Here is a 13,034-nt window from a genome sequence, read left to right on the forward strand (position 1 = left end):
GTAATTTGGAGCGGAGCACTGCAGTAATTTCCTCTGTATAGAATTCATTTAAATTACAGTCATCATTAGTGTTACTCGTTAGGCAGCCTTGCTTCCGGCATGCCTGGTTCATATTGAAATCTACCAATCTCAGAAGCAAAGAAAATCAGTCCCTTTTTTTGTTTTTTTTTGTGTTTTTTTTTTCGCTTTTTCTTTCCTTTTTTTAAAATAAAACACAGAACAATATGTCTTTGTCACACCGACAATTATTTGTGCATCAAAGCAAAGTGGAAAAAAAAAAAAAAACAACCAACAACAACATTGTATAGCAATTTCCCTGTTAAAAGATATATGCCATTGTATTTCTGGTAAAAATGAATCTAAAAAGTGCAAAAACACCCTAAACATTTCTCTTTGCAAGGTCACATAAATATTAAATAAACGGTTGTAATTGGAGCTAGACCACAGCTTTTAGAAATAGAGATAGAGAGAGAGAAAGAGAAAAAAAATGAAGCTTGAAACATAGCTTTTTGTCTGTATTATTCACACACTTGAGCATTTCTTACAGCGACTCCGTGACACGTTCCTCCGTTTGTAATCCACAGCCAAAAAAAGTCTCTCTGTTAAGAGCAGATATATGAGGTTTCCAAAAAAAAAAAAAAAAAAACTTCAACCACAGACTGCAACTGGGAATTTTCTCACTACCTTTTTTTTTTTCTTAAATATCCATGCTACTCAAATCGTAATTAAAGAATTAAAGAAGAGAACAAAATTACCTACAAGCTACTAGATCTTCCCTACGTTCAGAGAACACACTTCCGTCCTTGTGTCTGATGGATACTTGAGTGCATTGTGGGAGTCCATAGAGAGCCAAAGAGCTGACATTGATTCCCTTTTATCCCCCCTGGGCAGCAGCACCATCAAGTATTCATGATCCTCCTCGGTCTGGTCCCGTTTTCCCAACGGGCCGTTCTGCAGCAACAAACACCAGTGTCGACTGGTCACGCCTGTGCAAGTGGAGGACTAATGCAATGATGACAGTGACAACAATAACAACAAAAATGAAAGAAAAAAAAAAAAACTAAACAATGCGACAATAATGCAGTGATGCACACCGTAACAAAACGTCTTAAATAGAGGCTTGACTATTTAGCCCCGTCTATACAAAAGTGCACTAGCAATATGCAATGCCAGGGGGAAAAAAACAAACAAACAACAAAAAAAGGGTCCATATTTAAAAAGAGAAGAGGAAATAAAAATGGAGTGCACGCTAGCTTTTTGGTGAGGTGCGTTTACTGAGATAGATGTGTTATGGCCTTGCAGTCACTGTTACGGTTTGTCCCCGAGAGACACACTTTCCAAATGGAATGGAGCCTATGACACAACTGAGAACATTTCTGAGAGAACTGTGATGACCGGAAAGCATTGTTACGGGCCCCTGCAATAATAATAATAATAATAATAATAATAATAATAATAATAATAATAATAATGCAGGAAGTTAATGAATCAGTTCATTCAACTCATTCATTAAAAAAAAAAACTTCTTTGTTTTAAAAGCGTGACATTTCTTTGTTGAATTCCGCAGTCCAGTGACTGCACTTCAAATGTATTTTAACATCCACACACATCTACTGTATATAGATATTCATATATATATTTATATATAGATTGTTTTTTCATATATTTTTTTTTATCCACACACAAAAAGTAACAAAATAGAATAAATTAAAATCAAACATGCACGCGCACACACGAAAAAAGACTGATGCTCAAGAAAATGTTTACATTGCCACCCATGTGTGAAAGACGGCCTCGTCTGTCCGTTTCTCTGTTCATTTTTAATGCATAATTAAATTAATAATGTTGGTCATCATGTAAACATCGTAAATCATTTTGGGCCTTCACTTCTTTTCTTGCGTATTTGTCATTTCCTTGTCATGTGCGGTGTCTCTAAACGTGATAAACGAGGCCACTCGAACTGGGGTTTGTTCATTGCACGCGGGACTTGTTTCTTCGAGTGCGTACAGTGTGGATCACGGGTCAGCCTCAGACTTGTCTTTGTCCAGTGGGGAAGCCGCGATGTGGTTCATGGAAGCAGCAAAACACTCGTCGTTGTCTTTCTCTCCATCAGGCTCGGGCATGGAGTCGTCATACGAGTCCGTGTTCATGTCTTCCTCCGGCTCCTCCTCGTCATCATCGTCATCATCGTCCTCATGTGTGGGCTCATCGTCGGGTGACAGCTCATCTTCCTGCTCGCCAGATGTGCCTGTGGTGTCATCCTGTGGGTTGCTCAGGCTCATGGAAGCAGCCATGGAGACTCCAGGTCCCATAGCAAACAGTGCCTCGCGCTGTTGTAGCTTCTTGCTCAGGTCCAGGGAGTCGCTGAGGCCCAGGCCAGTGGCATTCTTCAGGAAGAACAGTGAGCTGCTGACGTCGGTGCCGAGGTTCAGGGAGCCATCCAGGCTGAGGGTTGAGCGTGGGTGGTCAGGGTACTCATTGCTCAAAGCTGAAGGGAGGTACATGGCCGCATTATTGTGGTGCAGCCTTTGAGCACCAGGTGAAGTAGGGGGCAGACTAATGGAAGTTGGTGGTGCCACCAACCCAGTCTGGTGTTGGCCAGTCTCACGGTTAGGAGAGATAGATGAGGGCACATCGCCACGTTCCTGCTTCTCGTGTTTGCGCTTGTGCGAGTCCATCTGTGACATGCCTACCACTGTGTGCTTGCACTCAGGGTAGGTGCAATGGAAGTGCGAGCATTTGAGCTTGTACTTGCAATCGGGTACGCCGCAGTCAGTGCTGGAGCTGAACTGGCAGAAACCAGCAGCGGTGATTACGTCCTGCTTTCCGTGGTGCTTGCGGTGGGCTGTCACCTTAGTGCTGTCCGTGCAGCGGAAGGAGCAGCGCAGGCAGTGGAAGTGTGTCGAGTTGCCTGAGAACTGACAATCAGCCACGTCGCAGCTCAATGATGCCTTGAAGCGCTTGAAGTCATCGAGTACAAGGTTGTCAACGCGGTCATGGTGTTGCGCATGTTTGTACATGTGAGTGCGGCCGCAGAACCGGTATCCACAGTTCTCACGAGTGCAGTGGTAGTGAGTCACCTTGAGCGAGAACTGGCAAGCTGTGTCCCTGCAGTCCTCGTACAGATCATAGCGGCGGAAGCCGTCCAGCATCATGCCCTCGTCCAGCATCTTGCGCGAGGATGCAGTCTTGCGGCGCTTGCCAAACGGTGACATGTCCTCGATGATCCAGAAGCGTTTCTTGGCGCCACTTGCTGCTGGAATGGAGATGGTATTCCCTATGGATGCAAGAGAGAAAAATAGCATTTAAGGGCTGATGAAAAGAATCTATAAACAAAAAACACTGTAGAGCTGGAATGAGCACAAAGGATTTTGACAAATAATGACTATGAGCAGACATCCAACCTACTTGCTTTTCCTTACTACGATCTAACAGAACACAGGGATGACCAATCCATTTCTTATAATAAGAATATATTTGTCTGCAGTGTATATCAGGTGTAAAAGTAATGAGTCTAGAAATTCCACTGTGAATAACTTTGGGCTTTAGTGAGCAGCCTGAGGTCACTGCTAATGCTAATCCCTGTCTGGAGAAGTACGGCCTCTATAAACCCCTGGCACAATTAGGACAGCTAATGGAAGACAACACGGCACAGTTCACTGACAGTGTGTAATACACTGCATGTACTCTAAAAGGTTGGAATAAATTTAGTTTAATAGATATTGCCCGGTAGGGGAGGGGACAAAAAGTCTTTAAGACAGGTACTGCATGCAACATAATGTAGTCAATGAAAGTCATCATGAGTAGATGATTACAGATAACTATTAACTTATGGTTAAAAATAGTTTTTGTAGCAAATACAGAGGTGGACAAATTATCAGGCTGGGTGCCGACGACAAGCAGACTGTGTGTGCAGGCTATCAATGTTTTCGTTAGTCATTGTCTAGCAGACGAGTGACTCAGTCAACTACTCATATAGTGATTACTAGCATTTTTTTCCCCTGATTGTTAACTACACTACACTATTTATACTTTGCATTATTAAAGCAAAAAAGTATTAATTCTTAAAGTATCACGGTCTTCATTCATATATTCATATTATCTTGTGTAATCATATTTTACTATTTGGTTATAATGGAATTTGTGCATGAAATATAGGTTATGTTTAAGCTCCCTGGTGGACTAGTGGTTTATGTTTGGCACTTTTACCACTGTTTTGTTTACCACCATTGAACCAATCCCAGCCACTGGGGGTTGCAAAATTTAGCGCTGGTCCCAAGCCCTTAATAAACTTGGATTGTGTTCAGAAAGACTGAACACATCATAAAAATCTGTGCCAATTTGAATACATGGACCCTGGCGATCCCTTAATGGGAGCAGCCGAAAGAAGACGACAAAATGTAGATCGCTGTCAAGTGTATAGTGCTGTCCAGGTCTGAAGGACCTCTGGTCACTGTAGCTAGCTAACAAAATATTTACTCATTTCTGTAGTTAACTTGGCCGGCTGCTGACATTGTATTACTAGCTATTAACATCCTCCAACTGCTCTAATTACAATGTCAGAATAATTTCACAAATAACCAGCTGACTCACTCAGAATACTTTTTATGTGGGTTCTAGCTAGCAAACATGATTTCCTTGCTAGCATGCTAGATACACTTTCTCTTAGGATTAAGCAATACTATCAGTTGCAGTTGCATCATTATGTTAACTTTTACCTCAGAACATTAATTAAAAAATTCAAAGTTAGTCAATTTAGCTGAATAAAATCTTTACATATTACTGTTTTAACCCATCTGACTTGCTCCAGTGGGTTTATTTACAAAAAGTTTTTAGCATGGGTAAATTTGCTAGCTAGCTAGCTTTTATTTACAGAAAGTTTCAAGCATGGTTATGTTAGCTAGCTAGCTTACATAACTTTAATACCAGCTTGTGAGATGTTTAACAAACATGGATTTTTTTACCCTCCATAATCCTTGGGTGAGATATTATCTCTTTCTTTGTTTTTATTTATCTAGCTTGATAACTTGTTTTCTTGCTAGCCTGAACAATGCTAGTTTTCAAATATTAATAAAGAATCAATTTCTTTCTCATACTATAGCTAGTAAAAATGCCAGTAAAGTAAACCTACTTCTTTAAGGTATATATATATATAGTTAGCTATATGAAGTATTCTTAATTGTATGTTTGAGTTTACTTTCCTAGCTTATTAGCTTATTAGCTACATATATAAGTGTTTCTCTTATGATAAATGGACCAAAAAAGTATATCATATGTTTAACATTTTTATGTATAAAGTTTTTAGTACACCGTGACATTAAAGGTTTTTCTTTCCTGGATTTGTCCACCCTATAATGCCTTGTTTGAACTTAAGCTGTTGAACGAGTGCTTCACTGGTTTAAAGACAAACACAAGCAGACAGATGAGGCGTGAGTCAATCTATTCTAGAGCTGCAGAGGTCTAACAGAGGCAGGAGAGAGGTACCTGCAGCGTCCTGCACTATAGGCACGTCATTTTTAACTGGAGACGGAGTGGCAATGATGGGGCTGAAAGCTGGTGTGTTGGTTGGCATGACAACACTCCGAGTGGCTCCAAGAGAGGCGCTGAGCAGAGAGTATGAGACACAGGATGGAGAAAGGAGGTATGGGAGTGAGGGAAGAGGAGGACGAAGGAGGGTCGGGGGGAAAGAAGGAGGCTGGGACTGGAGTGGAGCCTGAGGTAAAGATTGAGTTGGTGGAGGTGGAGGAGGAAGTGGAGGAGGAGGAGGAGGTGCAGATTGAAAGGTAGGGGGTGTGTCAGAGGAGGTAGTGGTAGTAAGAGTAGGAGCAGGTGCAGGGCCCTGAGAACCTGGTCCTACAGAGATGCCAAGGAAAGGAGTGGTGGAGAGGAGGAAAGGAAGGGTGTGGACAAGACATCCAGTCAGGTGCATACACACAAACACACATACACATATATACACACACAGGGATGGGAGGTAGAAAAGGAAGAGATCAAATAATGAAATACCAAAAGCCAAATGGCGACAGAAAAAATCATACAGCCAAAAGCAACAGTGATGAGAATGAAAGATAAAATTTTTTTCAAACCAAACGGTGAAAACATGTAAATCATTCCAATGCAAGAGTTGAATAGCGAAAGCCCAGACTTAAGCCCAGAGATGTGTACTCTTTCGGGTTGACATGGTGTAGGTGGATATTATGAGTCTGTGATGCCTCAGTTAAGTTGCCACGGGCATGCCGTTATTGTGAGGAGGAGTGTGTTTGTGTGTGGACGACTATATGATGAATTTACTGCTCCATAATTTGATAAGTGTCATTACTGGTGGTAAACACTGGCTGCCTTGGATGCTTCATGAAAAAGTTGTTACGTTTATAATTGGCAATGGAAAAGTACAGCCGAGGCAGCTATTTTTAATTGATGCCTCTGGTTAGTGGCATAAACCCCAGAGGATCTAAACACCCATCATGATCATGTGACACCTGTACAGCGCAACTAAATAACCCACATTCATGCAGTTAAACATTTTATTCCTTCAGCTAATGACTACCATCTTGAGCTTTCTGATAATTTGAATGGAATCTTAAACATAAAAAAAAAAATTTAAATATTGGTGATGATAATGAAAAGTGATGATGATAGAAAAAGGCCTCACCTGCAGGGGAGCTGTCATTGCCCACAGGAGTGCTGGTGCAGCTGCGGTCTTGGTTGGAGGACTCTGACGAGAGGCCCAGCGGACTTCCTCCAGCCATGTAGTCCATGTAGTCATCGTTGTCATCTGCCATGTTGGAGAAGCTTTGAGACAGGCCCGAATGGCTGCCTATGGAGCCGGATGAGGCCATGTTAGCCATGTGCTGCATGTCATCCGTTTGGTGACCAGGAGGCATCACCTAGTACATGAGGAACCCAAATGAGTGCAAGGTTTGAATTACATCACATTTGTTTCTCGCTCCTTATACAACAGCATATATTATTTACAAGATGGTTCTTAACTTTTTTTTTTTTTTTAAGAGTAGAATTAGGAACAGCACAAAATTTAGCTAACATCCTAAAGGCTAATTAATTTCTAACGATTTACTTTCAAACTACAGTATAATTCGGGTACAGGGGTTGTGAAGTTACTCGTCGGATTATAAAAACGTTTCTTCTTCTTTTAAACCTTGTGAAATTGAAGTGATAAAATTTAATGTGAATGAATCAAAACCCTTCACCTTTTAAGTCCACTAAAATCATGCTGTGGAAATGATTATTAATGTTTCGATGATGTTGGCCCTAGTGGACTTTACAGTCATCGCATTTGTATTCTTGTAAACATATAGTGTACCTGGGATGGGACTCGGTCGAAGTTCTTCCCCAGCATCCTCCTCATGTGCTTGCGGGCGTGAGATGTCATCTGATGCTTAAGCAGGAAGGAGAACATGCAGCCTTCACGGATGCAGTGGAAGTGACTGTTCACCTGGTTGTACTTGCAGCCTAAACAAGAGAAACACAAGACGTTTCTCATTAGCGACAAAAGCCGACCTCTGAGACAACAACTCTAGCACCGGTTCTCAATAAGGTGGTGATGAGGAAAATCTTGAGCAGATGAGTCCGGCTCTTATTACTTTCTCCAAAGTGTCATACTGAGAAAGTGGCGCTTTCAGAGATTAGACCTGTGGTGCTCTTTATTACAATGACATCTTTTATTCAATTTGGAATTTACATAAATACATTCTGCATTTGGAGAGGCAATAATGCACAACCCTGCAAACCAAAGTAAACACACAATTATTTCCATATTAAATTCATTTTTCACATCCTATCTGCTGTTATTGTATTTGTTCACTCTATTGCTCTTTTTCTCTTTTCTCCAATCATCCCTTCATAAGGTAGCCATGCAGTTTTTTAATTGCTATGGTTTTTTAATTTTTTCTTTTTCTTTTTTTTTTTAAAATTAAATGACTTTTTTTTTAATGGCGTAATCAAATGGACGCTCGTGATAATTTTATTGCAAATAATGCACAGAAAAATAATCAAAAGCGGAGCGTTCAGGGCAGGTGCCGGCTGGTCGTGTTACCATGGCATCCGTGGCACGGCATGGTGCAACAAGCTGCTTGTCGTCAGATCGTTTTCTGTACGCACGCACGGGCAAGACACTTTAAACAGAGCGAGCTGAGCAAATAAGAATGACAAGCCGAAATATTGCAGATCTTTGTGCCTGCGCTTCCTGGTAACCTCATCCTCAGTGGTGTGTTTAATGTTGCTGCCATGGATACTCTGCTCCCAGTCCAGCTGAACCATCAATTCCTCATCATCCTTGCCACTTGCTTTGGCAACATGCTCCTGTTTTTTTTTCTCTCTCTCTTTTTTTTTTTTCCAAACTGAGTTGCTACAGATCAAAATAAAACTTTTGCTTTTTAAGACTTGTTCCCAACCTGGCAAAAAGTTTTCCTTTCTTTTTTGTACTGCAGAGAAAGGGAGGAGAGAGAAAGGGGGGGGAGGGAGAGAGAGAGAGAAAAAAAAAAGCTTTCAATTTGCCTGTGTGATGATGATCGAGGTTTGAAAAAGAGCAACACAAACAGACCGAGCTAGACAGGCACAGTAATTAACAAACATGTGTAATTGCTCATTCCTGACAGGTTAAATATACCCAAGAAAACAGCCTGTATTTGATTGCTTACTATAAATACGGAAGTATTAATGTATGACAAAAAAGGCAGACACCATTTTTCTTGGCCTGAATTTTAATCCAAATGAACCGTCCCAGCGCTTTTGGAATTTGTCACAGCTGTTTTCAACTGTTTGTTAGAAATGTATTTCTGACGTAGTCGGGAATTTGACAGTATTTCGACTTTATTCGACGTTCGGGACAGAAGGTCCGGCGCCAGCGTGCTAACGCTGATGTGATGAGACACGAATACTACAGGGAAACCTTTTACAGAATCCAGCTTGCTGCTATTGTGCTTGCGTGATTGCGCTGTGATAGTGGAACAATTAGCGATGTCAGCGGAGGGAGCGGCTTTTTTCCCTCTGCCTGCTGAAGTGTGTGGAAACAGTGTTCGCAGCAGGGGACTGTATTGATGCGGAATTACTGTTACATCATCGCTGATGCGATTTCACACCTTTTCTTCTCTGTTCTGCTCGGTAGGGCTTTGACTAAACAAGACTTTCTGGAAGCGCTGCCTTTTTTTAATAACATAATGACTGAAATAATGAGGCGTGTGGGACGGATATACGACACAACGAGAAACGAGTTATTACTTTGACCAACCCTGAAACGTGGCAAATCTCTGACGTGCCACGTCGGTGGCGGTGAGAGCCTTACCAGGCCGGCCGCACTCCTCTCTCTTGGTGAAGTATTTGAAGCCGTTGGCTGCGCGGCGCTCGGCTTTCTCGTGCTTCTTGATGTGCCACGGCAGCTTGGTGGTGATGTTGGTGACGAAGTAGCAGCCGGGTCTCAGACAATGGTAGTGTCCTCTCATCCTGAACTCGCAGTGCTGGGGGACGAGACAGACATTTCACCAATATTCATCGATGTTATAACAACTGAGCATTAATTAATAAACCTGTTAAAGCTTTTTGTTTAACCAGAGTTTTTTTTTTTTTTTTTTTACATTTAATTGTCAGCAATATTTAAAGAATATAAAAGAATATAAAAGGATACCAGCAAGCATGCTGGTGGGATCTGAACTCGCATCCTTCCGCAAAGAAGCTCAATGTCCCATCCATTCAGCTTTACCACACTACAGTAGACGTTTAGGCGACCAGCTCTGACGGAACGTTAAGCCCCGACCCCGACTAAAGATCGAATTGAATCTTGTGTTTTATACAACTAGCTCGCTGAGGTAAGAGCATTTCCCTCCTGTGTTGTAACCCGTTTCCAAACCTCCATCTGTTTACCGAGAGGCATCTCCCTCAGGAGACGACAAACAGGATCTCCTCTGCTCAGGAGTAGAGACAAGTAGGGGGTGGTGTTAGGAGACGGGGGGGACGTGGTGCATGAATGCATTCATTTAGAACAGGTTTAGCTCCAAATAAGGACACAGGAAGCACGGTGAGTGCTTTGTTCTATTAATGATGACATTTTTGATGAAAAGCTTGCACTCGTCCCCCTCCCCTTCCCACTTTGGGGTATTTACGCATTTTTTTTATCTAAATTCGTGGAGATCGCATAAATATCTTGTTTTAATTATAAGTAAACATCTGTTCGTCGTTTACTTTGATGGCTGTGTGTAAAGCTTGAGCTCACCTGGTTGGGACAGAGACACTGTAGAGAGTAGTAAGAGAACTGATCTCGCACATTGACCAAGCTGTTGTTGGGGTTAATGTGGTCCAGGCAATGTGACTCGGCCTTTCCAGACGTCTTACAGACGTACTTGCAGTTGCCGAACAGACAGTGGAAGTGGAATTTGTTGGAGTATTTGCAGTCAGTCGCTAGACAGGGGTCACTGGTGGAGAGGACACAGAAAAAAAAAAAAACAAGTTAAGCGCTCATTATGTTCCTCCGATACATGTAAGAAGTCTGTGGTTCCTGCTTTAAAGCACTCACTTGTCTTGAAACTGCAGGAAGCCCGGTTTGACCTGAGGCTTGGCATTCTCCAGTGAAGTGGTAGCAAGCGGAGAGGAGGCGGCCATGTTGGGGACCGAGGCAGGAAGTGGGGGGATGGAGCCCGTCAGCTGTTTCCACGCCGACAGGGAGGGGGATGAGGCATAGGCCCCTGACACCGCTGCACTGGGCACGTCCATGGGCGGAGTGTTGGGCACGGAGACGGGCACAGCGAGCTGATTGGGGACGCCCTCGCCGGACTCCTTGGCCTCGTTGAAAGCGGTCTCTGGTTTAACCTTTAGGTTGGCTCTGAAGTGGAAGCTAATGGGAGACAGAAAGACATCATTACATCCAATTAGATCCACTGGCGAGGCCGTGATACAGCTGCTAAACATAGCACATCATTAACATCACCTCTAGATAATGACGTAAATAGGGGAGAGAGTGAGCGTTCAGAAGCGCTCGAATCTCAATCTATTGCTCATTAGCGGCGTGGACGAGAATGAAAAGCGGGCTTACTTGGAGTGTTTGATGGCTCCGTCCACCGTACTGAAGAGAGCGCCGCAGTCCTCCACAAGACAGTGGAAGTGGACTTTGTGCAGGAAGTCACACTGGGCATCACAGACTTCATCAGTATCGTATCTGTGTATAAAAGAAAACGAGAGGCATGTTAAAAAAAAAAAAAGGCAACACCAGCATTAAGACAAACAATCCTTTCACCGGGACACGCTTCTGTACGTAAGGCTGGAATAACATTTTGCCCAGACGCAGCTGTGACATTGTCTTGGCCTGGAGACTACACACATAATATTATTTGTCCAGGCCAAGTGTTTTATTTCTATATCGCTGACCAGGGACAAACACCACACATGGCAGTGACAGGATAAAAGCAGACAAAGAGCGCGAATGACAAAGCACAGGGTCAGGGTTAAGTAAAAACAGGAATCGCAAAGGCAGGGAAGAATAATGGACCGGAACACAGCAGGATGTTGTGAGCCAAGAACGACTCCATCAAGCCAACAAGATCAGGATGGTGTAGTGTGCCCGCGTGCCGTACCTGCGCAGGTAGGTCTTCCAGACCTCGGCGGGTTTTTCCGGGACGCGTCTTTTGATCAGCCTGCTGAGGTACTGAGCTGCGTCACGGCTATCGGCGGCCTGGCTGCTCTCCAGCTCCGACTTCAAGTTCAGAGCGTTGAAGAAGCCCTGATTCACCTGCGCGCGCACACACATACACACACACCTTTATACATCGGTATGTACATGTGAGCAAGCGCGCTCAGCTAACATTGGGTTTACAAACACAATCAGCCTTTTACTTGAGCGCAGGCCAACACACAAGCCAAGTGTCTTTGTCTGTGTGTGTGTGTGTGTGTGTGTGTGTGTGTCTGGGTGAGTGTTATGCAGCATGCTGAACCAGAACGAGTAGAGTCTTTAAAAAACGCCCACGAGCTGCTCTGTGCCAGAAGGCCCGGATGAGGCCGGGGTACGATCATGTTCAAATAGAACACAGATAGTGAGAGATAAAGACGAGGACACAGTGTGATACCTCTTTAAATCATCAAGGTAATGGAACGTACACTGTATAGCATTTATATTAGTCAGAAAAAGATGTATGATCTTTTTAATCTCCAGAAAAACACACAACGTTTAAATACTCTCCCGGTAACACTTAGTCTTTTTAAAAAATGAGGGTGACGCTTGGTCTTTCTTTCTTTTTTTTTTCGTTTCATTTTTTTCTTCATCACTGCTGACTTTTTAATCAAATAATTTACAAACTCCATAAATAAAGACAGAGCGGTTTGAATAGAGAGAGAGAGAGAGAGAGAGAGAGAGGAGGAGGGGGAAAAAATGTGCCCCGAGTTCAAAACAGCTCATCAAAAAACAAACATCTCTATATATCTGGCATGGCATCTAGCTCTTGCTTCATTATATTAATTTGTGAGCGGAGGGCTGAAATTACACTGTATGAAAAATGGCTGGAAAATTTAAATGATACAAACTCATCTTATTAGCAGGCAAAACATTAAAAAACAAACAGCCCGCTCTGCGTGTTGCTAATTCGTCTTGGGCTGGAAAGTGCATGATGGATGGATCTTACCTTATTCATAACTGAGGATAAAAGAGATGGATTTCCCGGCGCCGGGTGTCCGTTTGATTCATTACTGGAATGAGGAAAACGGGCAATGTTTAGGCAAAGATTTGCATTGGAACAGTAAATATGATTATTTATTTCCGACTGTGTGAATATGCAATGAAGGAAATGGACACATAAATAAGACGTAACTTAATGCATAAAGCGGAGTGGTGGAAGTGGGTGGAGTAAATGCGCGGGCGCGTGTGTGGTAAAATCAAGGTTTACACAAACGGCCTTTCATTTAAATGAACGCGTCATGTTTCATACTTGACACCTGCATTATAAAAGGTACTGTAGAAGGGAGAAACAAACAAAAAAAAAAAATCATGGGGAAACCTTTACATTTGTGTGATAGATTTCCACACAAGGGGGCTGAGA

General features: G+C 42.7%; 1 protein-coding gene across 1 annotated transcript in view; it reads right to left on the reverse strand.

Moving 5' to 3' along the window:
- Nucleotides 1-300: 300 nt before the first annotated feature.
- Nucleotides 301-13,034, reverse strand: part of casz1 (castor zinc finger 1) — a 49,136-nt gene continuing 36,402 nt past the window's right edge. Inside the window, exons 10-19 of the mRNA XM_053482698.1 lie at nucleotides 12,621-12,684; nucleotides 11,580-11,734; nucleotides 11,042-11,164; nucleotides 10,526-10,843; nucleotides 10,226-10,424; nucleotides 9,302-9,473; nucleotides 7,322-7,470; nucleotides 6,653-6,887; nucleotides 5,485-5,853; nucleotides 301-3,277 (exon numbers count right to left, since the gene is read on the reverse strand). Of these exons, the coding sequence (XP_053338673.1) occupies nucleotides 2,016-3,277; nucleotides 5,485-5,853; nucleotides 6,653-6,887; nucleotides 7,322-7,470; nucleotides 9,302-9,473; nucleotides 10,226-10,424; nucleotides 10,526-10,843; nucleotides 11,042-11,164; nucleotides 11,580-11,734; nucleotides 12,621-12,684 (3,046 nt within the window). The 3' untranslated portion in view covers nucleotides 301-2,015. The remainder of the gene's footprint in view (nucleotides 3,278-5,484; nucleotides 5,854-6,652; nucleotides 6,888-7,321; nucleotides 7,471-9,301; nucleotides 9,474-10,225; nucleotides 10,425-10,525; nucleotides 10,844-11,041; nucleotides 11,165-11,579; nucleotides 11,735-12,620; nucleotides 12,685-13,034) is intronic.

This window comes from Clarias gariepinus, chromosome 22, assembly GCF_024256425.1.
Source record: "Clarias gariepinus isolate MV-2021 ecotype Netherlands chromosome 22, CGAR_prim_01v2, whole genome shotgun sequence".
In the NCBI taxonomy this organism is placed as follows: domain Eukaryota; kingdom Metazoa; phylum Chordata; class Actinopteri; order Siluriformes; family Clariidae; genus Clarias; species Clarias gariepinus.